Genomic DNA, 25,961 nt, shown 5'->3' on the forward strand with positions numbered 1-25,961 from the left:
AACAGAAACCTCCGTATAGCTTCACTATGCAGGCCACACACTAACCTGTCACGTATGGCATCTTTTAACATCTCCTTAAATTCACAGTGTTCAGCAAGCTTTTTCAAACTGGCTACAAATTGTACAATTGTTTCACTTTCTTTTTGGTCTCTGTTGTGGAACCTATCCCTTTCTGCAATTACCAGTGGTTTTGGAGCATAATGTGACCCCAGGATTTACACAATGTCACTGTAAGATTTGGTCTCTGGCTTAACAGGGAGCAGCAAACTGTGTAGCAGAGAGTAGGTCTTAGCCCCTACAACACTCAAAAATATTGGCACTTTCTTCTTTTCTTTAATGTCATTTGCAATAACAAAAAGTTGAAAATGCTTAGTATATACTTGCCATTGCTCTAAAGTCTCCTCAAAGGTCCCAGTGGCCCTGTAAGTGTAGCCATGGCTGCTGCACTCCCCCTGCTTTTTTCTTTTTCAGTCTCTGGGCTCCTTGATCTTAGTTTCAGTTTGCACAGTGTAGCAGTCAGTTCTTACCCCCACCTTCTAGAACAGCCAAAAAGAGTTTGTTTTCTTACATTGACTTCTACTTCTTTTGTTGCTGGAGGCAGCACAGGTATCCCATCCTCGTCGCCACTTGTTATGTCGTGGGGAGTTTTACAGTACAGTATAGGAAGAAATCAGTGGAAATGCAGAGAGCTGGAGTAGTTGCAAGTGTCCATTTTATTGCATAGAACAGAATAACTAGAACAAGCTCAAACCAGCTGTGCTGACCCCAGTGACCTACTCAGTTACTATAACAACAAGATCTATATCTACAACCTAATATACAACAGCTGAGAGCAAAGATACACTGACCTATAGGAAAAGGACACTTCAACATTAAAAACATGCATCAAATATGCAACAAACATGTCAGCAGCAGCGTCACATAGTATAAAAGTGGGACCCCAGGCTAGAGGCGATAGGGAGAAGAAGGTGTAGTCTTTGGAAGGGCCAGAAGGATGGCCCCGGTGACCGGGAAGGTGAAGATAATGAGAAATATGATAGGCTAACACCTAAGATTTTTCTAGATGGAATGGTGTAAGTATATGGTACGGAAATATGGATGGATATTCCCTGTCTTATGAAACTGGGGTGTTTATGACTGTGCTAACTGTATTAATAAACTATATTTGTAAATATACAAGAGTTTCTATAGTGTGTGTGTTGCAACTGTGAACATCAGGGTTCCCAATTATAGAATAATTGAATACTGGGCCTGATCCTGGGATAAAGGTGGGTAATTAGAAATTTAAACATAATCTTAGATCAGGCAACACAAACTACATAATCAAATTGCATAATTCTGTCTCTGTAAAATGCAAAATAATGTAATTTCACTAAAATAATCTACTGACAACAGATTGAGGCAAAAATAAAATTTGATGGAACATATGAAAAAATCAAAATGTTGATAATTTTCTGTTATACCTTCCTTCAAAAAAGTTGTTTGAAAAACCATAGTATGAAGATTATCGACAAGAGTAACATTTTCCTTCTTGTATCAAAATCCAGACATTTCTTACCTTCACAGGGATACTTCTGTTTAAGTCAGGGAAGTGAATAATCTTGCTTAATTTTGACACATACAGAATAATTATCGTGACTACCATCTAAAAAAGAAAAGCAAAACACAATGTAAGAACCAAATGCTATTTTAAACTTGCATATAAATTAACTGCTTGCAAGGCAAATTTATTATACATATGTGACAAATACTAGACTGCATGTTAATTGTTATTTTCAAAGGACAGCAACAGAGTACAAAGCAACAGCTACGATATTTTTCTTTCTTATAAATCCTGTCATTTGAAACAATAATATGATAACCTTTACCGGCATAACAGCATGAGTACACCTTAAGATATTGTACACCTTATTGGCTCACTGGGTAACTTAGCCAATAAAAAAGATGGCACCAATTGGACTTCAGCAGCACCTCTGCATTTCAACCTCCTCAAAGAGGGGAGTAGTTGTGGAGATCAGTGGCTGCACTATATACACAGTAGAAATTTGCACCTCACCAACTTTCCAGGGAAAATCTGCATGACAGAAAGGAGAACATTCCATGGAGAACAACAATTCCCTACTACCATTTCAAAGCTAAAAGAGCCCCAAAGGTGTGTATGGAGGTGTTCCCACAATCTCTGCTGGTGGAGGCAGAGCATGTCAATGCAGTCCCACTTTTCTCTTTCACATAACTGAGTTTTTCTGGCCATTTTGCTTCCCTCCATGTTACTTCGCAGAGAAGAGCTTGTGGCCCACTGTTTCCTTTTTGTTCTCAGCTCAGCGTCTTCTTATCCTCATTTAAAAATCATGCCTCTCCCTTAAATTGTTTAAATTAACAGCAAATGTATGGGGTTGCAAGGTAGTACCTCTAAAGGAGGGCTTGTCACACTTCTTTGAGAGTGGGCCATCCTTTATTGATTTTTACTGGCACCCAGCTCTCACCTGTGGCTCCACGTAGTTGCTTTGCATGCGGCAACGGCCACACCCCGGGCAATGGCTTTGACTGGCCGACTAAACCAGATTAGGGTAGCCGGTGGGTCTGAAACCTTCGGTGAGTTAGGGACTTGCTCATCACAGCATGCGAAGACTGCTTCAATGGATCAGGTGGAGGAAATTCTTATGATTCAGTGGCTGAGAAGGCATTGCAGCAGCGCACTATGGAGTGCGTGGGGCATGTCAGATCATTTAAGATGACATGGCCATCCAATGCAGCTGAGGTAGTGTCCAGAAGTAACGATTTTTTCATGTCAATGGATTTCTACTTTTGAGGCCAAGAGAGTGGGATTATCTCTGTGCAAAGGCTTTCCCACTATAATATTTTTCATGCACAGGTTATGTTGTGCAAAGAAAAGAAGTTGGTAATGGGAGCATGGAACATCCATACACTCATGGACAGCGAGGACACAGTAAGATCTCATCGGAGAACAGCCCTAGTCGCTAAAGAGCTTTCACGCTATGGTATTGATATCGCCGCCTTGAGTGAAACCAGGCTTGCTGAAGAAGGATTTCTCACTGAACTAGCTAGTGGTTATACCTTCTCTGGAAAGGGAAAGCACAGAATAAGGAAAGGATCCATGGAGTCGGCCTGGCCGTCAAGACTAGTCTGATGAAACAACTTTCAGACCTCCCTGTCGGTATTAACGAGAGGCTCATGAAGCTACGCCTACTCCTTAGTCACAAGCGATATGCAATAGTCATCAGTGCATATGCCCCCACCATGAACAACACAAAGGAGACAATTGAGCAGTTTTACATCGACCTCAGTTCCTTTCTGTGCTCAGTGCCAGCCAAGTTGATCTTGTTGGGAGACTTCAACGCCTGAGTTGGCTGTGACCACAGTCAATGGGAGGGAGTGTTAGGCAAACGTGGCGTTGGCAAGATGAACAGCAATGGTTTATTGCTGCTGAGCAAATGTGCAGGACATGACCTCCTCATTACGAACACAGTGTTCAGGATGGCAAACAAATACAAGACTATCTGGATGCATCCTAGATCGAAACAATGGCACATGATAGATTATGTCATTGTTCATCAGCGTGACATTCAGGATGTCCTTATCACCAGAGCCATGCAAGGAGCAGAGTGCTGGACTGACCACAGGCTTCTCCACACCATTTTCAAAATACACATCACTCAGCATCACCCAAAGCACCCAAAGCTCATCCAAACAGCCTTTAACATTGCCAGACTCCAGCAGCCTTCTCATCTGCGCAAGTTCCAGTCAAGCCTTGATGAAAAGTTGACTGCCAACGGACCATTGATTGGAGGTCCAATTTAGAAGTGGAGCCAGTTTAGAGAAATGGTGACGGAGACGGCGAAGTTAGTGCTTGGTTGCAAGAAATGCAATTATCGAGACTGGTTTGATGAGAACAACAGTATTATTGAGGACCTGGTTGCCAAGAAGAACAAGGCATTTATGGAGACCCAGGCTCCATCTCTAAGAAAGACAGGTTTAAGTTCCTCCAGGCCCAGGCTCAGCAAGAAATCCGAAAAAATCACGATTAGTAGTAGGAGAAGAAAGCTGAAGAAGTGCAACACTATGCTGACTCAAACAACCCAAGGGAGTTCTTCAGCTCCATCAAGTCAGTCTTTGGTCCTTCCAAGTCTGGCTTTGCCCCCTTATTGTCTGCAGACGGAGCCACGTTGATCAGGGATAAGGCTGGCATTAATAACCGATGGAAAGAATATTTCAGTCAGCTCCTGAATCATCCATCATCAGTCAGTCAGCCAGCACTGGAACAGATCCCTCAGAAGCCAACCCTTGAAGGCCTGAGAGATCCTCCATTTGTTGACGAAGTTAGAAAGTCCATCAGTCAGATGAGTTCCGGCAAGGTATCCGGCAAGGATGGAATTCCTGCAGAACTGTACAAGGCATTTAATGAGGAGTCACTTAAGATTTTTCATAATGTCTTGACCAGCATTTGGGAAGAGGAAGAAATGCCATCTGACCTCCGTGATGCCATGATAGTTGCTCTGTACAAGAATAAGGGTGCAAGAGCTGACTGCGGGAACTACAGAGGTATCTCGCAGCTTTCCGTTGCCGGGAAAATCTTCACCCGCATCATCCTGAACAGGCTAATTGCGACAGTTTCAGAAGTGAGTCTCCCCGAGTCACAATGTAGCTTGTGCCCTAATCGCAGTACTGTCGATATGCTCTTCATAATGAGACAGGTGCAAGAGAAGTGCCTTGAGCAGAATATGAACCTCTACTCTGTTTTCATTGATCTGACGAAGGCATTCGACACGGTTAACTGAGATACATTGTGGATCATCCTCAGGAAGCTGGGTTGCGCACCGAAGTTCTTCTCACTCATAAAGCTGTTTTACGATGACATGACAGGAGAGGTACTCTCGGATGGTGTGCCATCTGAGAAATTTAACATCTCCAATGGCATGAAGCAGGGCTGCGTATTCACCCCGGTGCTTTTTAACCTGTTCCTCACTCAAGTCCTCATGCATGCTGTCAGAGACCTAGATCTTGGTATTTACATCAGATACTATTTGGATGGTTCAGTGTTTGATTTGAGACACCTTACTGCAAAGACCAAGACACTGGAGAGGCTTATCACCGAAGCGCCGTTTGCTGATGACTGTGCCCTTATGGCACACCAAGAGAACCACCTGCAGACCATCATTGACAGGGTTCTCTGAAGCATTCAAACTGTTCGGTCTTGCAATTAGCCTTGGAAAGACAGAAGTCCTCTTCCCGCCTACACCAAACAGTGCTCCTCCACAGCCATGCATCACTATTGATAGCACACAACTGAAAGTAGTGGACAGCTTTAAGTACCTGGGCAGCACAATATCAAGTGAATGATCCCTTGACAAAGAGATTACAGCAAGGATCCAGAAAGCCAGTCAGGCACTTGGGAGATTGCGTATTAAAGTTCTCCAGCACAAAGATATTCACCTTTCAACTAAGCTCAAGGTATATAATGCCATGGTCCTCACCTCTCTCCTGTATGGCTGTGAAACATGGACCCTGTACCATAGGCACATTAAGCAGATGGAGCAGTTTCACATGCGCTCCCTATGATCAATCATGCGAGTACACTTGCAGGACCGAATTACTAACCAAGATGTGCTTGATAGAGCTAGTTCCACAAGCATCGAAGCCAAGATCCTCCAGACCCAGCTTCGATGGTCTGGCCATGTTCTCCGCATGAACAAAAGCAGGATCCCGAGGCAGCTGTTCTACAGGGAGCTGGTACGTGGTAGTCGCAAACAGGGACATCCAAGGAAGGGGTATAAAGACAACCTGAAGAACAACTTGCAGTGGACAGGCCTTCAACCTCTACAGTTTCAACTAGCTGCTGCAGGCAGGACTAACTGGCATTCCCTTATGAGGAAAGCAGTGACAAAGTTTGAAGACAACCTCTGCCAACACTTCGCAGCTGCACGTGAAAGACGACATAGAGCTGTGCTCTCTCCTATCCTGACAACTGGCGGCCAATGCTGGGTAAGTCCAGCTAGTAGTTCTAAAACTTCAGGTCTGGCCCAGACTGCAAATGTGACAGGTTCAAAAACAATAAGACTCATATCTCAGAATAACTGCTTTAGCCTGGCAAACAATAGACTTTGGATTTTCTTTAAAGAAACACTGTGTAAAATCCAAAGTCTATTGTTTACCAGGCTAAAGCAATTATTCTGAGATATGAGTCTTATTGTTTTTGAACCTGTCACATTTGCAGTCTGGGCCAGACCTGAAGTTTTAGAACTACAGGCAGTCCCCGGGTTACATGGATCCGACTTACATCGGATCCCTACTTACAAACGGGGTGAGGCAGCCCCGCACGGAGACCACGGAGACACGAAGCTAGCGCGCCCCCCAGCAGACCAGGGAGACGCGGAGCGGCTTTTCTCAGCAGACACCTCAGCTTGAGAATAAAGGACTGAGGGAAGTGAAGTGTGGGAGAATAAAACTGAGCTCTGGAGAAATGTTTGGCTAGAGTTCCCCTACAATATGTACCAGTTCCGACTTGCATACAAATTCAACTTAAGAACAAACCTACAGTCCCTATCTTGTACGTAACCCGGGGACTGCCTGTACTAGCTGGACTTACCCAGCATTGCTCGGGAAACTGGAGGAACAAAATTTAGGAAATTTAGGAAAGGAGGGGACTTGATGGCTCCTGGCCCACACCTGACCCTATGAGAGCAGCAGGACCCTCCTCCCCCCAGGACCGAGCAGCCAGACCCCCGGAGAACAGTACACAGTCATGCGGCCAGGAGCAAGGGGACTTCTCTTTGCAAGGTTGGCTCAGGGATCCACCTGCCCTGACTTGGCAAGCAAAAGCTCAGAGCTCACATCTAACCCTGATGGCTGGATCCAGACTCAGAAGAGCCCCACTCATAGTATGAACAGCAGCCGGCTGGCTTTACAACAGTGTAACGCATTGAGGGTTTAACCCGGCCCCTCCGCCCTGCGCTGTAGCAGGCACACGGATTCCTTCTGTTCGGATAAGCCCAGCGAGCTGAGCAGAAAGGCTGGCAGGCTTTGGTTTTGGTTTCTGGGGGAGGGGGGAGTGGGCAGGTGCGGAGCGACCCTGGGTGGAGGGGAGGTTACACACGGGAGGGGCGCTTCAGCTCACATCTGGGGCTGCACGTGTAGGGCGGGTGCCCAAGCCATTGTGTACATGGGGGCACTGCATGATGGCGGGGGAGGAGGAGAGGGTCGGTTATGTAACCTCGCAGGCAGGAGGCGGCCCCCAGCTCACGCCCAGGGCTGCAAGTGCCGCGGGGGGCAGGGCGGGACCCCAATCAGGTCCAAAAGTACCGTAAAACCTTCTCCTGGATGAAAGGTTATCCCATGCGGTAGCTCTAAGGGTCTATCTACACTTGCCCCCTAGTTCGAACTAGGGAAGCTAATGGAGGCATTCGAAGTTGCAAATGAAGCCCCAGATTTAAATATCCCAGGCTTTATTTGCATCTTCCCATCCGGGCGCCATTTTTAAATTCCCTTAGTCCGGACTAACTGCCCACGGCTACACGCGGCAGTCAAACGTTAACTCAAACTAAGTCCTTAGTTCAAATTACATGTTACACCTCATTCCAGAAGGAGTAACAGGTAATTCGAACTAAGGCCTTAGTTTGAATTACCTTTTAACTGCCGCGTGTAGCCGCAGGCAGTTAGTTCGGACTAAGGAGATTTAAAAATGGCGCAAGGACGGTAAGATGCAAATAAAGCCCGGGATATTTAAATCCGGGGCTTCATTTGCAACTTCGAATGCCTACATTAGCCTCCCTAGTTCGAACTAGGGGGCTAGTGTAGATAGACCCTTATAGTGTCCTGGGGTATGCCTATACTACAGCACTAATTCGAACTAAGCTAATTCGAGTTAGTGCATCTAGACCTAAAAACTAATTTGAATTAGCGTTTTGCTAATTCGAACTAGCATGTCCACATTGTGTGGACCCTGAACCGAAGTTAAGGCTCGCCGGAACCAGTGCCGGCAGGGCATCAGGTTAGGACTTAAGAGCGTGGAGCTGCTGCCTCAGGCTAGCCCAGGGCTGTGCTTAAAGGGACCCGACCTCCCAGGTTTCCCCCTCCCGTCTTCTACCCTCTCCCTTCCCCTCTCCCACATCCTTTTCCCAGTCTCCCCAGAGGTTAATTCCCCCCCCCCCCAATTTTGTTAAATAAAGAGAGTTTCTATTTTTGAACACGTGTCCTTTATTTTTTACATCAGGAAGGGGGGATAGGGAGGGGTAAGTGGAAGGAGGTGAGGGAGGAATGGGGCACGAGCCCCCGATGGGGAGGACTGGGGTGGCTCTGCAGGCTCCTCAGGGTGGAAGCTCTCCTGCAGGGCCTCCTGGATCCTGACAACCCCCCGATTGACCCCCCCCCCCCCCGGATGGCAGCCTGCGGCAAGTTCAGCCAGGCTGATGGCCGAGTGCTGTGATGTGTCGAGTGCGGGCACTCAGGGCACTCCAAGACAGGACTGCTTTGCTGTCCCTCATCGAGGTAGACAAGCAAGCGGGGAATCCTGAGAACTGTCTGTCCGGGGTGGGGGTTGGGTCCCTATAACCACAGCCCTCGGCTAGCCTGAGGCAGCAGCTCCACACTCTAAGTTCTAACCTGATGCCCTGCCGGCACTGGTTCCGGCGAGCCTTAACTTCGGTTCAGGGTCCACTCAATGTGGACATGCTATTTTGAATTAGCAAAACGCAAATTCGAATTAGTTTTGAGGTCTAGAAGCACTAACTCAAATTAGCTTAGTTCGAATTAGTGCTGTAGTGTAGACATACCCTATGAAAGCACTTAATTTCTTTATCTATCTTAATTAACTTCAATATACACAGCATTATTGTTGAACTTACCTGTCCAAGTCCAAGAACTATTGGAGATGGAAATCTGAAAAGAAAAGAAAACTATAAAAACATGTACAAAAAAAGTGTGAGGAAGCAATAGGGTTCCTGTTCCCTTAGACTAAATTATCAAAAATGAGCATCTAAATGCATATTAGATATCTACAAGAGCAGCCACATTTTTAAAAGTGCTTAGCAATCTGCAACTGCCACTGAAGTTCCAGGTAATCTTGCACTATTTTAGCCAAAGGCATTCCTGCCCCTCCTCCACCACCACAACCTCACCTCCACCAAAATGAAATATATCACCGGCAGTATAAATACTACAGGAACATACATAGAGAGACGGAGCAAGAGAGCTCAGGAGAGAAGACCTGAAAAACCCGTCTTATGATGGGCCAATTGGCTAGTTTTTGTATAATCATAAAGTCTCCATGAATCTTTTTAAATCCATATTAAATTAATTCTAAAAAAAAAAAAATTCAAGGCACTAATTCTGCCTGGGTATGCTAATGTTATGACATCAGACTAACAACAAATTGCTATAGAGTCTTATCCCATAGCAACACAAGTTGGAATCTGTGGCCCCAAACTTGCTAAATGCTGATTGCCCTGAACTCTCCATGAATGTAATGTCACTACCTCCCAAGAGTCACTTAATATCTAAAAAGACTGGTTGGGGCCAGCGTTGTAGGCAGGGCTGCATAAGGTTAATCTACACTCTACAAACAAACTTGGTCCACGATAGCAACACACATGAATTAAACACTATTTTGGTGCAATGCTGCATGTGGCTTCTGAGAGTAATCATCTGATTTCTAGGCAAATTTTCTAACTGTGCAAGTATCCAGTGTCCAGCATTCTATAACAATGTGATTATGAATCAGGGAATTTGCTGAAAAATAGGGATGTGAATGGGTAACCAGTAAGCATCACCTTTAACAGTTAACTGTTACCCAGAAGCAGCACCTCCCCATCGCCCAAGCTGCTCCCGCTCCACAGTGCTGCTGGCTCCTTGCCTGTGTGGGCTGGGAATTGGCACCTTGCATGGGGGTGGAAGCAGCAGCATAAGCAGAGAGAGGAGGGAGCTGCCCAGGCAGGCTTGGAGCTGGCAGCCCAATGCGGGGCCAGAAGGGGCTGGGCTGGAGCACCTCCTGCCTGTGGTGCAGCTGTTGCTCCATCCCGACCTCCCCCGTTTAATAAGTTAACTAGTGAAACTTAACCATTTAACTGATTAACTAAACAGGATTTTACATACCTACTAAAACTGTTGCAGCACTACTAAGCATGCTAGAACTAATCTTCTGAACTGAATTACCTCAGCCCAGGATGGTAGTGTTAGCAGTAGAAACAATCTGAAAAGAGCAGGCTGAATGTCGTAACTACACTCAAATCACAATATAAAGAGATGGTCAAGAAGACCTAGAAGAGAGAAAAATTCTGGGAAATAAAGATGAGATTCTGGAAATACAGAAGGAAAGAGACAGGATATTTATTGATGCATGTATCATATATCTTGTTCTTTATGTTCATCACTATATGAGTATGTGGTCTGTATTTATCTATACAACAAATGAAAGCTCGTATTATATCAAGATCTGGGAATAGTTAGATAATTTAAAGAGGGGAAATTGTATACTTTTTTCCCCACAGCTTCTACTAAATACTGGAATAAATAATAAATTAAGAAAGAGATATTTGGCTCTGTAAAGATGGCAATATTCTTTAGCTAAAGCTGAGGAATTCTGGAAGTAACATCTGATCAAGTGACTGAACGTGATTATGGTTTCAAGTCAAAAAGTGTAATATGTTTTGTTTAGTCCTTGTTTAATAAAAATGTGTTTTTAGTTTTACAACTGTTTTTCTTTGCATACCTTAAAATGCAGCACATAAAAAAAAATTATTTCACTCTAGTATAATATACTTCAATTTGTGAGATACAATGATTCCTATAAATAGCTGAACTTTCATGTAAATAGGCACTAAATAGGGCTGCGTGTACATAGCTGCCCTCTTCTGCAAAAGCCTACACAAGAGCTGTTCTTCCTCATTTTTTCAGGAAGAACGGCTCTTGCGCAAGAGGGGGCTTTTTGCGCAAAAAGGCACTGTGTAGACAGCGCCTTTTTGAATAAAAACCTCTTGCGCAAAAACGGCTCCTAATTAATTATGCAAATGAAGCAAGGCAGTATGCTAATCCGTGCTTCATTTGCATTGGCTTTTGTGGAAGAGGGAAGCTGTGTAGACATAGCCTAAGGCTACGTCTACATTGGCAAGATTTTGCGCAAATACTTTTAATGCAAGAGTTTTTGCATTAGAGTATTTGTGCAAGAGAGCATCTATATTGATCCAGGACTCATCGTAAGAGCGATGCGCTTTTGCGCAAAAGAGCGTCTACATTGGCGGGATGCTTTTGCGCAATAGCAGAAGCCCGGAACCATTTTGAAGAGGGCAAAAGGGCACCAGCCCTTTCCGGGGGTGGGGGCTGGTGCTCCTTTGAGACACGTGCTTAAAGGCATCTCCCCGGACAGCCGTTTCTCTCCTGCTGCGTGCTTTGGGACATCTTGCAGGGACTGACAGCCGTAGCAGTTCTATTTGTGGTTGTCCTCTGCCTTATTGGACATCACTGCGTTCTGCCTTTAGTGCCTTTGGCTGATTTTTTTCATCTCAGCTCATTTGTTGTGCCATGGAGCCAGGGGTGGCCTTGTGCCTGCTCTGGCCCCTTCCGGCCATTTTGGAGTGGCTGCAGCTGCTGCTCCAGGCTACTTCACTCTTCCTCCAGGACCTCGAGGCACAGGTCGCTCTGGACTCCCTCACCGGGGAGGCCATGGTGTCCCTGTGCCATCCCCACCCCACCGTGGAGAGGTCCTTGTGGAGACTGGGCACTGGTACCGACTGGTGGGATTGGCTGGTCCTGAGGCAATGGAACAACCAGCAATTGCTCCAGAACTTTCACATGTGAAAGCAGACGTTCCTGGAGCTGTGTGCCTGGCTCGCCCCTGCGCTCTAGAGAACCATCACCCGGCTAAGGGCACCCATCCCAGTGGCAAGAGGGTCGCCATCACACTCTGGAAGCTGGCCACCCCAGACAGCTACCGATCGGTGACAAACCAGTTCGGGGTGGGCAGATCGACTGTTGGTGCCGTCGTCATGCAGGTAAGTCCCAGGGGGAGTGGGGCGGGGGAAGGGTGCTGCACTCCATGCCCAGGGGCAGGCAAGACTCCAGGCTGGGTCACCCAGGGGTTTGGGATGGGAAGGAGATGTCAAGGGAGACAGAGGTGACCCTACTATGGAGCCTGGGAGAACATCTGCATCAGGGCCTTCTGGATGCGCACCCCATTGTGGTGCGCCTGGCGGATGGCAGCTGTGTGGGGCTGTTCGAAGGCCTGGCCCTCGCCTGCCATCCATGCCATGAGGAAGGCCTCCTCCTTCCGCTCCACGAGATTGTGGAGCACACAGCACGCGGCCACTACCTCGGGGACATTCTGCTCACAGGGGAGCGACTGCTGGGAGGGGTGGCCCCTGCGACTGCCTCTGGGGGGGTGGACCTGGACATGGGGGTCAGGCCGCGTTGGGGCAGGCAGAACGGGGAGGTGGGCAGGAGGAGGAGGCATTGCGGGAGCAGGAGAGGCAGGAGGAGGAGGAGGAGGCATTGAGGAAGCAGGAGGGGCAGGAGGAGGAGGGGGCACGGGCATTGCTATGGGAGGGATGGTGTGTGATGGGGCACTGCCATGCCGTAGTACACGGCATACCCAAAGTGAGCGGTGAGGGTAGTGATGGCATCTGCCACTCGCTCACATTGGGCCTAGAAGCGGCCCCAGGCCTGCTGACACCACTCAACATCCGCCTCCACGCGCCGGGTGATGGCCGCCTCAATGTGCTCGACGGCCTGCACATGCCACCGAAGCAGTTGGTCCTTCTGCTGGACCCGCTGGCTTGGGGCTTGGGTGGTTGGGGGTGCTGCCGCTGCTGCTGCTGCAGGGCTGCAGGGTCCCCCGCTCCTGCTCGGTCCTGCTGCAGGGAACAGAGAAAAGGATAGGTCACTCATGCAGCCCGGCCACCGTCCCCGCACACCATTCCCTCCGACCCTGAGGCCAGCTGACACAACGGTACTGTGGCTTGGGCCCACTCTTCCTCCCCCTCCTCCCCCGCCGTGTTGTATGTTTGCATACAGCACTGCCCCCTGAGAAGGGTGTTCCTCCATGTATTGTAACCACCGGTCTGTGTCCTGGCCCCTTGAGGGGTGGGAGGGCGCGTGTGTTGTGTTAATCTGTGGAACTCCCTGCCAGGGGAGGCTGTAAGGCTTTGGGCTAATCAATGGTGTTTGACACGGACCAAGATGAATCCCCACACAGTGCCTGGGAGCACATCTGGCAGACGTCGTCTGTGCTCTCAGATCCCCATCATGTGGCTGTCTCCTGGACGGAACCAGGGGTGACTGGGGAGTGTACCATCCTTGGAGCGAAACTCAGGTGGCCCTAGGGCCGGCCCGAGCGCTTCCCCTCTCCCCCTCCCGCTATCCCTCACATACAGTAGCCCAGGGATGTGTGTGGCTACAGTGGGGACTTCCCTCGGATGGCCAGCCAAGGCACCAGGAGCAGACGAGGGACTCAGTGGGGGCCACGCTCACAGGGCTGTAACACTGCGGTTTTCCCACCAGCACCTGGCTGTGCCTCACAGCGAGGCATGGAACAGTGTGCCGTTCTGTGTGCTGCACCCTTGCAGAGCTGTGGGCTGTGACCTGAGCCCCTGGGGCTCTGGCTGGTTCCAGCCGGCATCCACCCTTCCCCCCTGGTCCGGACGTGAGTGAGCAGCACGGTCCCAGGCATGCCCTGGAGCTGCCTGCCACGGCCACATGCCGCTCAGTCACCAGGCTGCATGTGGCTGCACATGCTGCATACTGCTAATGCTACACAGCGTGCAGTTCACGCTGCCTAAGTGATGCTCCCTCCCTCTCCTGCCCCCCCCCCGGGCGCCTGGCTCCCCCCAGCCCTTGTAAGCGCAAAGTGCAACACTCACCACTGGATCCTTCCCCGGCCTCCGAGGATGCACAGGAGAGTCAGGGCTGCTGGAGATGACCTCGAGCTGCAGGCTCACGCTGCTGCCCTGGTCCTCCTCATCTGACCCGCTGGCTGGCTCGTCTTCCTCCCTCGCCTCGCTGGGCCTGGTGACGAAGGGGTGCCTGCTCGTGTCCACGGGTACAGACGATCGGTGGGGTGCTGCCTGGCCCAGGATGCGGTGGAGCCACTGGTAGCGGGGGCAGCTGTTGGCTCCTGCCCCCTGGCCCGGACATAGCCCAGGCGCAGCTCTTTGACCTTTGCCCAGACCTGCTTGAGGGTCCGGACTGGATGTCCCTGGTGTGAGAGCGGCCATCCTGGGCTGGTGGTCTTGTGGCTGTTGGGGAAGGCAGCAGAGCCACGTGGCAGAGCTCTGGCAGAGGGGCAGAAGGGCTTCTGCCTCGTGGCCTCTGCAGGCTACGTCTGCCTTTAAGGGGGCTCGGGTTACCAGGAAGTCCGGAGCTGCCTGCAGGAGCGTCCAAGCGGCCACTAGGGCTTTTTTCTGATTAAACTGCTTTTGCGCCAAATGTCTTGGCTGCCTGTCTACACTGGCCTCTTGTGCAAAAACACTTGCGCAAGAGGGCTTATTCCTGAGCGGGAGCATCATAGTTCTTGCGCAAGAAGCACTGATTTCACACATTAGAATGTCAGTGTTCTTGCGCAAGAACTCACGGCCAGTAAACACAGCCTAGGGGTTTATGGAAAAGCTAATCTCCTTATCTGATGGAACAGTAATTTTGCTGCTGAGCTGGGAACAATCTTCAGATCAGGAAATGCTCTTTATTATCCCCTGCAATCTCCCCTATCTAAGATGGAAAGATTTAATAACAGTAGTTGTGTCACCTTTGTGCTGCTGTTGGATTACAAAAGGATTACTGGCAAAAGGATTACAACACAGAATCATATTCATCCCCTAAGCTTATTCACTGTTTTACTACTTTTTATACTTGTTTTATTACTTGAATTGGTCTTAATTCTGTATTTGATTTTGTTTTCTAATTAAGTCAATAGGATTCCATTGGCCACAGAGATCTGTGTTAATGAACTACGATGCAGGACATAAGCTGGGGTGGGGAACTTCAGGCTCCTTGCCTGGATCTGGCCCCAAGGATCTGAGCACCCGAGCAGCCTTCGACCCAAAAGAGGTTCCCCACCCCTGACATAGGCCTTCAGTGTGCCCTGAGGTTGGCTGTGAGCAGGTAGGTAGAAGAATAAACTTATGAGTAAGAATCTGCTTTGGAATTCAGGAGATCTGGATTCAAACTCCCTCTGTGAACTCAAACAAGTAACTTATATGGGAATTTTCAAGAGCCTATTTTTTGCCTGACAGTTTCGGGTGAGTTTTGACCAGCTATGGAGCTGGTTAACATTTCTGAAAAAAAAAAATCATAAAATTTTGAAGGAAAAAAATCAATTAAAAACCCCTTATTTTTTACCACACTGCTTTCATTATTTGTACATATTGGAACTAAATCTGATCTAAAATTAAAGGGATTAACCACTCCCCCACCTGATCTTCGTAAGTGTCAGTTTCAGGAAGTTCTTGACCATTTTTCAGTCTGTTGCTATTGTCAAGCTACATGGAGTGGCTCATTACCGTGAGTGCTACCTCAGGTTACACCATCAAAAACAGAGCAGACACTCCAAAATGATGAAATGTTCTACAGTTAGATTTTACCAACCCAGTAGTGAACTGCTGAATCACTGTAACTGTTTTATCAAATAATCATAGACAGTCCCCTTTGGCTCTTCAGTCTATGTTGCCACATAGGCAAGCTGTAATTAGTGAAAAATGGTCACTTACACCAAAAAGCACGTAATGTTCAGGTTGCTTCCAGTCTCAAGAGACTGGCCACTTATCCCAGATCAACTGGTATCTTAGATTTCATCCCAAATCAACTCCTGTAGCCAATTCTGTAAGGGTGTGTCTACACCGCATAGTTATTTTGAAATAAATGTGAGCATCTACACAGCAATTCCGTTATTTCAAAATAATTTCGAAATAACGGAAGGCTTAGTCCAACTTCTGTAAACCTCATTCCATGAGGAATAACGCCTATTCCAAAATAGCTATTTCAGATTAGGGCGTGTATAGACACAACAGCTTGAGTTATTTTGAAATAAAGAGCCTCCAGGAGATCCCACAGGTGCCCTGCTGGCCATTCGGTCCACACTCATCAGGACTCTATAGTTCCTCTTCCCCTGCAGCCCTTAAAGCTTCAGCCACAAGGGAAAAGTGCTTGTGGCAGGAAGCTGGCCTGTACAGCCTTCAGCCACACCACAGCTGCCACAGCATGTCATTGGGCTATCATGAATGACCCTCAAGCCCTGCACCACTCCCAGGGAGCACCACAAGAGGCCTATGCCATCCTGGTCTGGAGTGGAGATCCTGGCCCTCATAGAGGTTTGGGGCAAGGAGAAAAACCTCCAGGATTTCCACACCAGACAGTGCAACACTACCATATACAGCCGCATAGCCAACAGCCTGGCCTCAAAGGGCCACATCCGGACCCAGGAGCAGGTCTGGATGAAAGTTAAGGAGCTCTGCCAGGCGTATGCCAGGGCGAAGAAGTGCAACTCCCGCTCCCAGACAGAACCCCACACCTGCCCCTATTATCAGGACCTGCACCGCATCCTAGGGAACGGTGAAGTCCCTTCCCCACCTCCAGTGGTCAGGGCAGGAGATGCTTATCATTGCCTGTCGTCACCCGCACGGGAGGGTAGAGCTGGTTGTGGGGAGGAAGAAGAGGAGGAGACTCCTGACATGGCCAGCACTATCACCACATTGACCTTGGAGCCCTGGATGTGCCCAGGCATCTCCAAGGCTGGTGAAGGAACATAAGGTGAGTGATCTTAGGTACCTGACACAGACAGGGTGAAGGTAGCAGATGGTGAAGGGCTGGAGCACACTCCACGTGCAGCCTTCTCAACCTGGGGATCGCACCGCAGTCTGTGCATGTGAATGCACATACAGTACCAGTCTGGGCCACACAGCCCCAGGAGATTGCACCAGAGCACCCCTGAGCTCTTGCTCACAGGTTTTGGGGAGGCCAGCCGCACTTCTGACACCCATGTGGAACACCCACCACAAGCCACCACGAGAAAGAGGCTGGGGACATGGCCCCACACACATAGCACACGAGCATGCCTGCATGCTCACATACATCTCCCCCTCTATACCGTGACCCCCTCTCCTCCAGCAGTCAGGGAAACAAATCCTCTCCCCTTGGGATGCCACTACTGCCAGACCCAGAGTGTGTGCGGCACCGAGACAAGCCCAGCCGACCCGAGGCCTCCTTCCCACCTGCAGAATCCTGGTGTGGCTGGCAACTTCCCATGTGTGCTTGACACTGGGATGTGGTGGTAATGAGCTTCCCCCACACCGGGGACATCTGGGCCTCTGTAGGAAAGGGCCCATCATCCAGGCCACAGATGGCCTTGCTCCCAGTACATCACCTTCATCTGACCTGACAACTGTCGGTCTTGACTCAGAGATGAGGGCAAGGCTTCAGGGACAGTGTCTCCATGGATGACTGACCATCTCTCTTTTCTCCACAGCTGAATCAACTAGCGGTGGGGAGGGGGGTGGGAGAGGGAGGGAGTTGCTGCATCAGGGCTGTACCATGTGCATGGCCGTTCAGTCTCTCCTCACCGGCACAGAACCAGTTCCTTCTCCTGCTGCTGCTCCTGACCCAGTCCCACTTCCTAGTCCTGCCCCACCTCCTATGCCTGACCCTGTTCCACCCCACTTCCTGCTTCTCCATCTAGCCTTCCCCCCCCTTGTGTTCACTAAGGTCCCTGCACATGAGGTGGTGAAACCAACTGAGCTCGGCTCCAATCCTACCCCCAGCGCTTAGCCTTTCCTCCCCCATTCCTCTCTCATTGCCCCCATCTCCTCTCCCAGGTGCTTTCCCCAGTCCCTCCCTAATTACTGTGACCCCAAATAAAAACCACACAGAGTTTATTGTTTCCAAACAATCAATGTCTCTTTTATTGTCTTTGCAGGGAAGGGAGGAAAGGGGTGGGGGTATTTTGTAGGAAAAGCAGAGAGGGGCAAGGCACAGGCTCCTAGTAGGAGGCCCCAGGGAGTATGTCAACCGGATGGCAGATGTGTGCACCTCCCTAAAGGCCCTGAGAGCCAGGCACACAGCTCCAGAAGGGTCCTTTCGCATGCAGAAATTCTGGAGCCACTGCTGATCGTCCTACTGCTCCATGATGAGCCAGTCCCACCAATCAGAACGGCTGTCCAGACCCCAGAAGTGGTGGTGCACGGTGGGATGCAGCTAGAAGAGCTGTGCTCCCAGACAGATGATAAGGGTCTCCCTCAATCAGCTAGGAGTTGTGTTCCTGAAGGGCCAGGAGGGCAGCCTGCAGAAACTGCTGCAAGACAGATGAGGAATGTTGACTGCCTAGAGGCAGCTCCGGCTCCATGGCTGGAGTGCAGAGGTGTCCGGAAGGGCACCACAGCAGTCAGAGCAAAGGCTTTTCTGTCCCTCAAGGAGGTAGGCAAAAGTGAAGAACCTGAAAAACAGCTGTATGGGGATAGCCTCACGCAGCAGTTCCTGGAAGTAGCTGCATCCTGATGCCCTGCCTGAAGTGGTTCCGGGTGACTTTAAATATGATTCAGCGTCCAATCAGTGTGGACGTTCTATTTCAAAATAGCTATTTTTGGTGTGTAGATGCGCTATTTCGAAATAAGCTATTTCAGAATATTTCTTCCAAAATTGTTTATTTTAAAATAAGCATGCACTGTAGACGTACTCTAATAGACTAACTAAAAGATTATTAAAAAAAGGAAACAAGAATTATTTACACGCTAAAATAAACAGGCATATAACACAAATAAGTTGCAGTTTAAATCCTAAGAATGACAGAGTTCATTGCAAAGGTCTATCAAGGCTGTTCCTCGCTCTGGCATGACAAATGCAGAAGTATGGGGCCTGCAAGAGCACTCCAAATCCTTGCCTCAACAGGCTTTGGTACAAAAACTCCCCCTGTACACAAAACCCTAATACCCAGATTTTGGGGGACTGCTGCCACCATGAAATGCTTTGAACTCCAAAATAAAACAAACGGGTAGACATTTGAAACCAACCCAAAGGATATCCCAAGCTCTTTTTTCAAGAATCAACCAATACCAGTTAATCAGAAAAAAAGGAACAATCTTTTATTATGAAAACAAAACTACAGTTGCAAACATAATAAATTGGCTAGATGAAAAGAGACACCATTGATACAGATACTCAGGGAAAGCCCTTGGGCTGAAGACTTTGGGTATGTCTAGACTGCGGGGTTTTCAGAAAAACAGCAGTATTTCCAAAAAGACTTCACTTACGTCCACATGTTCTTTTGAAAGAAAATCAAAAGAATAGAGGGGTTTTTCTGACATTGGTAAACCTCATTGAACAAGGAAGAACACCTTTTTCAAAAGAGCTCTTTCAGAAAGAAGAGGAAAGAGGGAAAAAGCACAGATGCCCTGGTGGCCACTCCATCTATAGTAATCATGGCTTAAATGCAAGATAGTGTCTTTCCAAAAAGCAGATCGTTTTTTCGATGTGCTTTGGCAGTGTGGGCACTCACTTTCAGAAGTTTTTTTCAGAATATCTCTTCTCAACCCTGCAGTCTAGACATACTCTTAGTTACAAAGAGAAAAAAACCGTTTACCAGTAGGCTTCTGAATATTGTAATTCTTTGCACAGACTATCAGAACACTTCCTCCTTTAAAGCACTGGTGTAGTTTCGCTTTCACTTTTGAAAGAATGGCGAGGAGTCCTGTGGCACCTTATAGACTAACTGAAGTGTTGGAGCATAAGCTTTCGTGGGCAAAGACCCACTTCGTCAGATGCATGACTAACAGGACTACCCCTCTGATACTTTTGAAAGAAGATAATCAAATTTGGCATGTATAACTTCCATATCTTCTTCCGATTGCTTTTTCAAAAGAGGCTCTTTCCAAAAAGAAAGCAGTCTAGACACGGTTCTTTAAACAACAACAAAAATCTTTTAGAAAGATCCGTTCTTCTTTAAAAAATGAGGTTTACAAACTTCCTGTTTCAGGACCACTCGGTCCCGACAGTGCAGTACAGGACCAGGGAGGTATCACTTGTAATGCATTTTGCTAGCTGGTTGCCTTTACCCTCCACCTCAGATGTGGCTCCGTTATTTCATTAAGGATCCTTATGTATGCTTCAGGATCCTTCAGGATGAAAGGTGAACATAGAAAGTACTGGCATGTGGTTAGAACTCTGCAAAATCATGGCTATGTGCTTTATATCCACGGATACCTGCAGCTGGTTTTTGTGGATATGGACATGGATACAAATTTTGTACGGAGAACCCTGCAAACCTGCAGATATCTGTGGGCGTCCACACCGATATCCACAGCTCACTTTTGTGGCTATAAATTCGGATACACGAGCTGTACCCTGGCAGGGCTCTACCAACGGTACATGCTCCACAGCAAATTACCCAGTGACTCAGCCCACCCTGAGATGAGGAAACGGAATAGCTAACTCTCTCACTACGTCTATCGCGGCGCGGCGCAACTTTACCCTCCCGGCTAAGTTATTTCCACACCCAAGGATTTGCAGACAAGACCGAGAACGCTTGTGGGTGGATCGCGGATGAAATCGGATTGCTCCCCCCCCCCCCCACTCCCCGTCCACTCTGGAGGGTTGGGGGGCAGCATCAATGCTCTTTCCCCAGCTCACAGGTCGCGCGGGCGAGGAGGGAGCCGGGCAGAGGGGGCTGAGCCCTGTCCCCTCGGCTCACCTGTAAGTGGTCAGCACGCTCTTGTTCACCAGGACGATCAGGAAAGAGCAGGTTCCATAGAAGAGGGCGGAAAGCAGCCGGGCTAGTGGCGGATGGGAGGCAGCAGCCGGCTCCTCCTCGGCCTGCTGAGCGCTCATCGTCTCCCGGTCCATGCTCGGAGCATGCGGCGAACAACACGGCCAAGCCTCTGGACAGCGGTGACCCGAGTCGCTACACATGCCCGCAGCCGGGGGGGAAGAGTCCCACAGCACAGAGCAAGTTGAACAGGTCTAGCTCCTCCCTCCTGATAGCGAAGGCAGCCAAACAGGAAGAGATGGCGGCCAGCCCGACCCCGACCCCTCCCTCGGCATCCCTACCTTTGTGTGGACAAGTCGGAGGCGTGTGCCTGGGGCAGGAATGCGGCCGCCGCTCCTCCAAGAGCGCTATTGGATCCAAGCCAGGCAAAGTGCCTTGGCCCAGGCTGAGCCCCAGAGTGGATGGGCCAAGCAGCGGGACGGTGGGTTGGCAGGGGGTGAAAACAGCAGCGCCCGCTGTTGGAAAGGCCTGGGAACATCAGCACTCTTCAGTCCTGGCTACGGGGCTAGAAGAGATCCCAGCTGATTGTGCGGCGGGAGGAAACCAATAAGGTGGGTTGCTTTGCCTGCAGAATGTGTTCCTCTTGCAAACATACAAATTCGCTCGTGCGGTTGTGGGAGATGTACATCAAGGTGCTGTGTAAGCACGGGGCTTTGGATGTGGTTTTTAACCTCCCCAAGCTTGGAAAAGGTCGTTCGAGTCTGCAGTTTAGTGATTATGTTTATCTATATCACTTGCTTCCATAACAAAAGAACTTGACATGGGCACATCAAATTAATAGGTAGCAGGTTTAAAACAAACAAAGTATTTCTTCACACAACCCACAGTCATCCTGTGGCGCTTCTTGGTAACTATAAATGCCTTAATACAGTGGCTCCCAACGTTTTTGAGCATACGGACCCCTTTTCAATCTATTAATGTCACGGACTCCCCAAACGATCCATTTTTGCTAGCCCAATTAAACCCTTCCTGCCAGTCTAACAGCTTTTGAATGGTTAGAGCGGGGTGACATTAAAAAAAGAGGGGGAAATGGTAAAAAGTGTCTGACCCATTTATAAGCCAACTCCAGAGGACAGTTGCAACTTGTCAGCTTCAGCATGGGCTGAGGGATGGGCAGACTGCAGGGCCTGGAGCTTCTCAGGTCCCATTGGCTGCTGTTCGCCTGCGCTGCTTCCTCAGCTCCTGTCCCATCTGTCCCCTGACCATCCACAGAGTGAGGGGGCTCTCATTGCCAAAGGGAGCTCTGGAGCTGCCAGCTCCACAAGAGTGAAATTTCAAGTGGGTATGGGACAAGGGTGGAACTTCAGGAGCAAGGGGGGTGGCAGCCATGTGCACCACAATGCAGCTTGCTTTTGATCCCATTCCCCAGAAGCAAAGGGAGTGTGGGGAAAGTGCTTGTGTGCCATGCATGCCTCTCCTGTCTTGCTGGTGTGTGAGAGGCATGCATGAGATGCAAGCACTTTCCCCTCACTCCCTTAGCATCCAGGGCACGGGATCTAAAGCAAGCTGCTTCGTGATGGGGTGGGGAAGAAGAAAAGGAAAAGAAAAATAGGGATCGGGCCCAGATATTTTATAAACTTTCTGCAGACCCCCTGCAGTGTCCTCATGGATGGTCCAGGGTCCACAGACCACAGGTTGGGAACTTCTGCCCTAATAGAAGCACGTTGCTATCAGCAGTACCACAAAGACAAAATCACAATACCACATTAAAAAATAAATTGTTATAAGGTCATGTCATGTATACATATACATACTATACATATATTCCCATATACACTACAAATATATACACTATATCCATACTCATTATTTAAAAGTGCTTCTAAATCTATCAAAAACTACATTCCTCAGTTATGGTCCCAGGTCCACCATAAAGAACTAAACACAATTGGCAAATAAAAGCTGTCCTTTGGTAGCACGAGGGAACGTGCAAACTAAGAAACAAATGGGGCATAAATTTGTAAATGCTAAAATAAGGTGTCCACAGGGTCACCTTCAGTACATGCACTATGCTTTTCCAGAACAATGGGTAAGCATCCTCCTCATCCCCTTACCTCCCGCTCTTGGGGAAGAGTGCTGAGGTTTTCCTTTCTATGTTCACCATGTTGTTTCCTTTGTCCTCCATCTTGTTTTCTCTCCCTCTAAAATGGCAGCCAGTACCTTGGTCACCATCTCCTATCAGGAGGAAAACAGTGGCAGGGAAAATTAGGCATGTGACTCTAGTCTGCCCAGCAACAGACACGTGACTTTAATCAGCCCAGCAACCAGAGAGTTTTTAGGGGGTGCTCACCCGTCCCTCAGGGCTCTCTGTGTGCATATCATCAGCACAACCCAGCAGTGCTAGGATGACAGCTAGCAGGCTGTTTGGCCTTGTAGGCCATCTGGAGCAGAAGCCAACTCTCTCTCTCCAGATGTGCACACATCAGCATAGCTCAGTGGTGCTAGGGCGTCAGGTGGCAACTGTTTGGCCTAGTTGACCAGTGAGACAGAGAAGCCAGCCATCAGTGCTAGTGGCAGCCAGGCAGGCTGTTTGACTTTGGGTAAAAGATAGATAATACAATGACCGGTAGCACAGGGCTTGGTTTATTAGTATAGGATTGTAGTGGGGGTGGCAAAGCCACCCACTACCCTCTGGGAGCCATTTTAGGCACAGCCTAGCCCCTCCCTATCACCTGACCAGAAGTCAGTGGGAAGGGTTAGGACTAGAAAGAGCCAGGCTGAGAGTGGGAGGTAGAGGCCTGTCCAGAGTGCTCTGCCACAGAGACTTGGTTAGACCTGCTAACCAGCCTATGGAGGCCTGTGCTGGGCTCTGGGCCTGCAGGGAAGGATCTGACTGAACCCAAGGACCTGCTGGAGCCCTGATGCCTGCCTGTATCCTGGGGCTATGTCTACATTGACAAGAGTTTTTCACTAAAGTATTTGTGCAAGAGAGCATCTACACTGGCATGTGCTTTTGCGCAAGAGATGTGCTTTTGTGCAAAAGCATCCGTGCCAGTGTAGATGCTCTCTTGTGCAAGAAAGCTCTGATGGCCATTTTAGCCATTGGGTTTTCTTGTACAAGAAATTCATGTTGCCTGTCTACACTGGCCTCTCTTGCGCAAGAACAGTTGCACAAGAGGGCTTATTCCTGAGCAGGTGTGTTATAGTTCTTGCGCGAGAAGCACTGATTTCTTACATTAGAATGTCAGTGTTCTTGTGCAAGAACTCATGGCCAGTGTAGACAGGAGGCAAGTTTTTGTGCAAAAGTGGGCGCTTTTGCACAAAATCTTGCAAATGTAGATGTAGCCTGGGTCTGTGTGTGCCTGCTGAAGTGGCAGGCTCTACCTGAGAGCCAGGAGGACCTGAGTGGTGGGACCTGCCTGAACCCTTGTGCCAGCTAGCACCCCTGAACCCTGAGAGCCTGCCAGAGCTGCTGGATGAGCAGGATCCTGATGGCCAGCCCAGAAAATCCTGCCTGCTGCAGCCAGCCTACCAGCTGGAGCCAGAGGACCTGGAAGCCACTGAGGCCTGGATCAGGCTGCTGGAACTCCTGCCGGAGGAGACCCTCCTCGACTCCCCAAGTGACCTGCTACAACCACAGGTACCTGATGAGGAGAAAAAAGGATATGGCCCAGGGAATAGCACAGGCTGGTAAAAGCCCTATGCTAGCGAGTTTCAGGCTGGAGCCCTCGCTGAGCCAGCAGCAGCTGTCCTGCAGCTTTTAGGGCCCTGGGCCAGGGCACAGTGGAGTGGGTGGCAGTCTCTCCCTTATCCCCACTGCAGGTGAACTACCTGCTCTCCTCCTGAGTCAGGAGCTTCCTCAAACTTGCATGGTTGCTGCCACGCCCTGAACCAGGGCCTGCCTCCCTCTTGTTGAATTGCTACGGTGTTTGTTTGCACCCCAGCATGTACCCAAGCCTGGGCCTCTAGTACTGTTTGGGTTGTTGCCCCGCCCTGCACCAGGGCCAGCATTCAGTTTCAGTGTTTGCTGCCGCACCTGTGACAGGCCTCGGGCCTTGGAACACACGTTCTGTATTTACGTTCTGGGCCTCTTAAACTGGCAGGACTATTGCTGCCCTGCCCTGAACCAGGACCTTGGGACTAGTGTTAGCCGATAGCCGGGGTAATGAGTGGTCTATGAGCCTATCACACCCGAGTCTTTAACTGCTAGGACAAAGTCCCTTTGCAGCGGGCAGCCAGGGAGGCTGACGAGTGTCCCAAGAGTCTGCCCCGTGGAGGCTCAGCTCTTACTACGTTTACCCCTGACCACAGCAAGATAGCCAAACCAGCTATGGTTCTTTTTTATTGTGTTTGGTTCTGTTACAGCAACAGGAGGAGTCAGGTTAAAGCTTAAACAGTTACTACTTTATTGTTAAAAGGCAAGCTTAGCTATTAAATGTTACTGCTGTGTTACAGATAACACAGCCACTACAAAGACAAGACAGGAAAAAATACAATAGAAGTCTCTTAAAGGTGCCATGGAACCCTTTTGGCTCTCTGAGCAATTATTGAATGTGCGCAAAACAGACACCTAGCAGATATATTCTCACCCCTACGATCCTTACTCTGGCGAAGCCAGCGTTTCTCTCAATCCCAATGGGAAGCAGTCGATACGAGATGAAGGCGTCCCTAAAGTCTCGGAGGTCCAAGACTGCCTGACAAGCAGGTATGTGGTTGGATCTCCAATTAGAGTGGGGCACAGGGCCCCACTTTATACCCCTGTGGTCACGTAGACGCTTCTCTTGTCATTAAAATGCCAATTAAGTTGGAACGTCTTTGGACACCCATTCCCACAGGGGGTCCAAAGCTTAATTGGCACCTGTGAGGTGGTGGTAACTAAATCATTAGGGCTGGACATTCTTTTCTGATGGGGCGACAGATTCCTCTTCTGGGATGGTGTGTGTAGGTGTATCAATTACTGGTACCAGCCAAAGGCAGCCCAAGGCCCCAGTCATCTGCTGGCCCAATTGCTGCTATCTGGTTCCTGTCTAGCATCCAGGGCCATAGTTATTCCAGCACCTCTGGAGGCCCTGGAGCCTTTGAAGACAGAGTTTTGTTCCCAAGGATTCTCTCTTTCCCAAAGATCAAGGGGGGGAAATGGGTTCTGTCTGGCTACAACTAGTGAACTTCTTCCCAGTGGTCCGGATCTGAAGCCAGGCTGCGCACTTGAACTATTTGCCTTCCAACCTGCCCTGAAGCAAGGCCTGGTTGTGGACTATTGATTTGGGACTATATT

The 25,961-nt window shown here is 49.1% G+C and overlaps 1 protein-coding gene across 4 annotated transcripts in view; it reads right to left on the reverse strand.

The window, feature by feature from the left end:
* The window catches only part of SLC35D2 (solute carrier family 35 member D2), a 56,120-nt gene extending 33,208 nt beyond the window's left edge, over positions 1-22,912 (reverse strand). For 2 of the 4 annotated variants that reach the window (XM_006129362.4, XM_006129361.4), the window contains exons 1-3: positions 20,672-21,012; positions 8,859-8,892; positions 1,559-1,645 (exon numbers count right to left, since the gene is read on the reverse strand). In XM_006129362.4, coding sequence (XP_006129424.1) covers positions 1,559-1,645; positions 8,859-8,892; positions 20,672-20,889 — 339 coding nt within the window. In that variant the 5' untranslated portion in view covers positions 20,890-21,012. The other 2 variants (XM_025187892.3, XM_075931833.2) reach the window with 2 other exon arrangements.
* Positions 22,913-25,961: the final 3,049 nt, after the last annotated feature.

The sequence above is a fragment of the Pelodiscus sinensis genome, chromosome 6 (genome assembly GCF_052426305.1).
Source record: "Pelodiscus sinensis isolate ZL-2025 chromosome 6, ASM5242630v1, whole genome shotgun sequence".
Taxonomy (NCBI): domain Eukaryota; kingdom Metazoa; phylum Chordata; order Testudines; family Trionychidae; genus Pelodiscus; species Pelodiscus sinensis.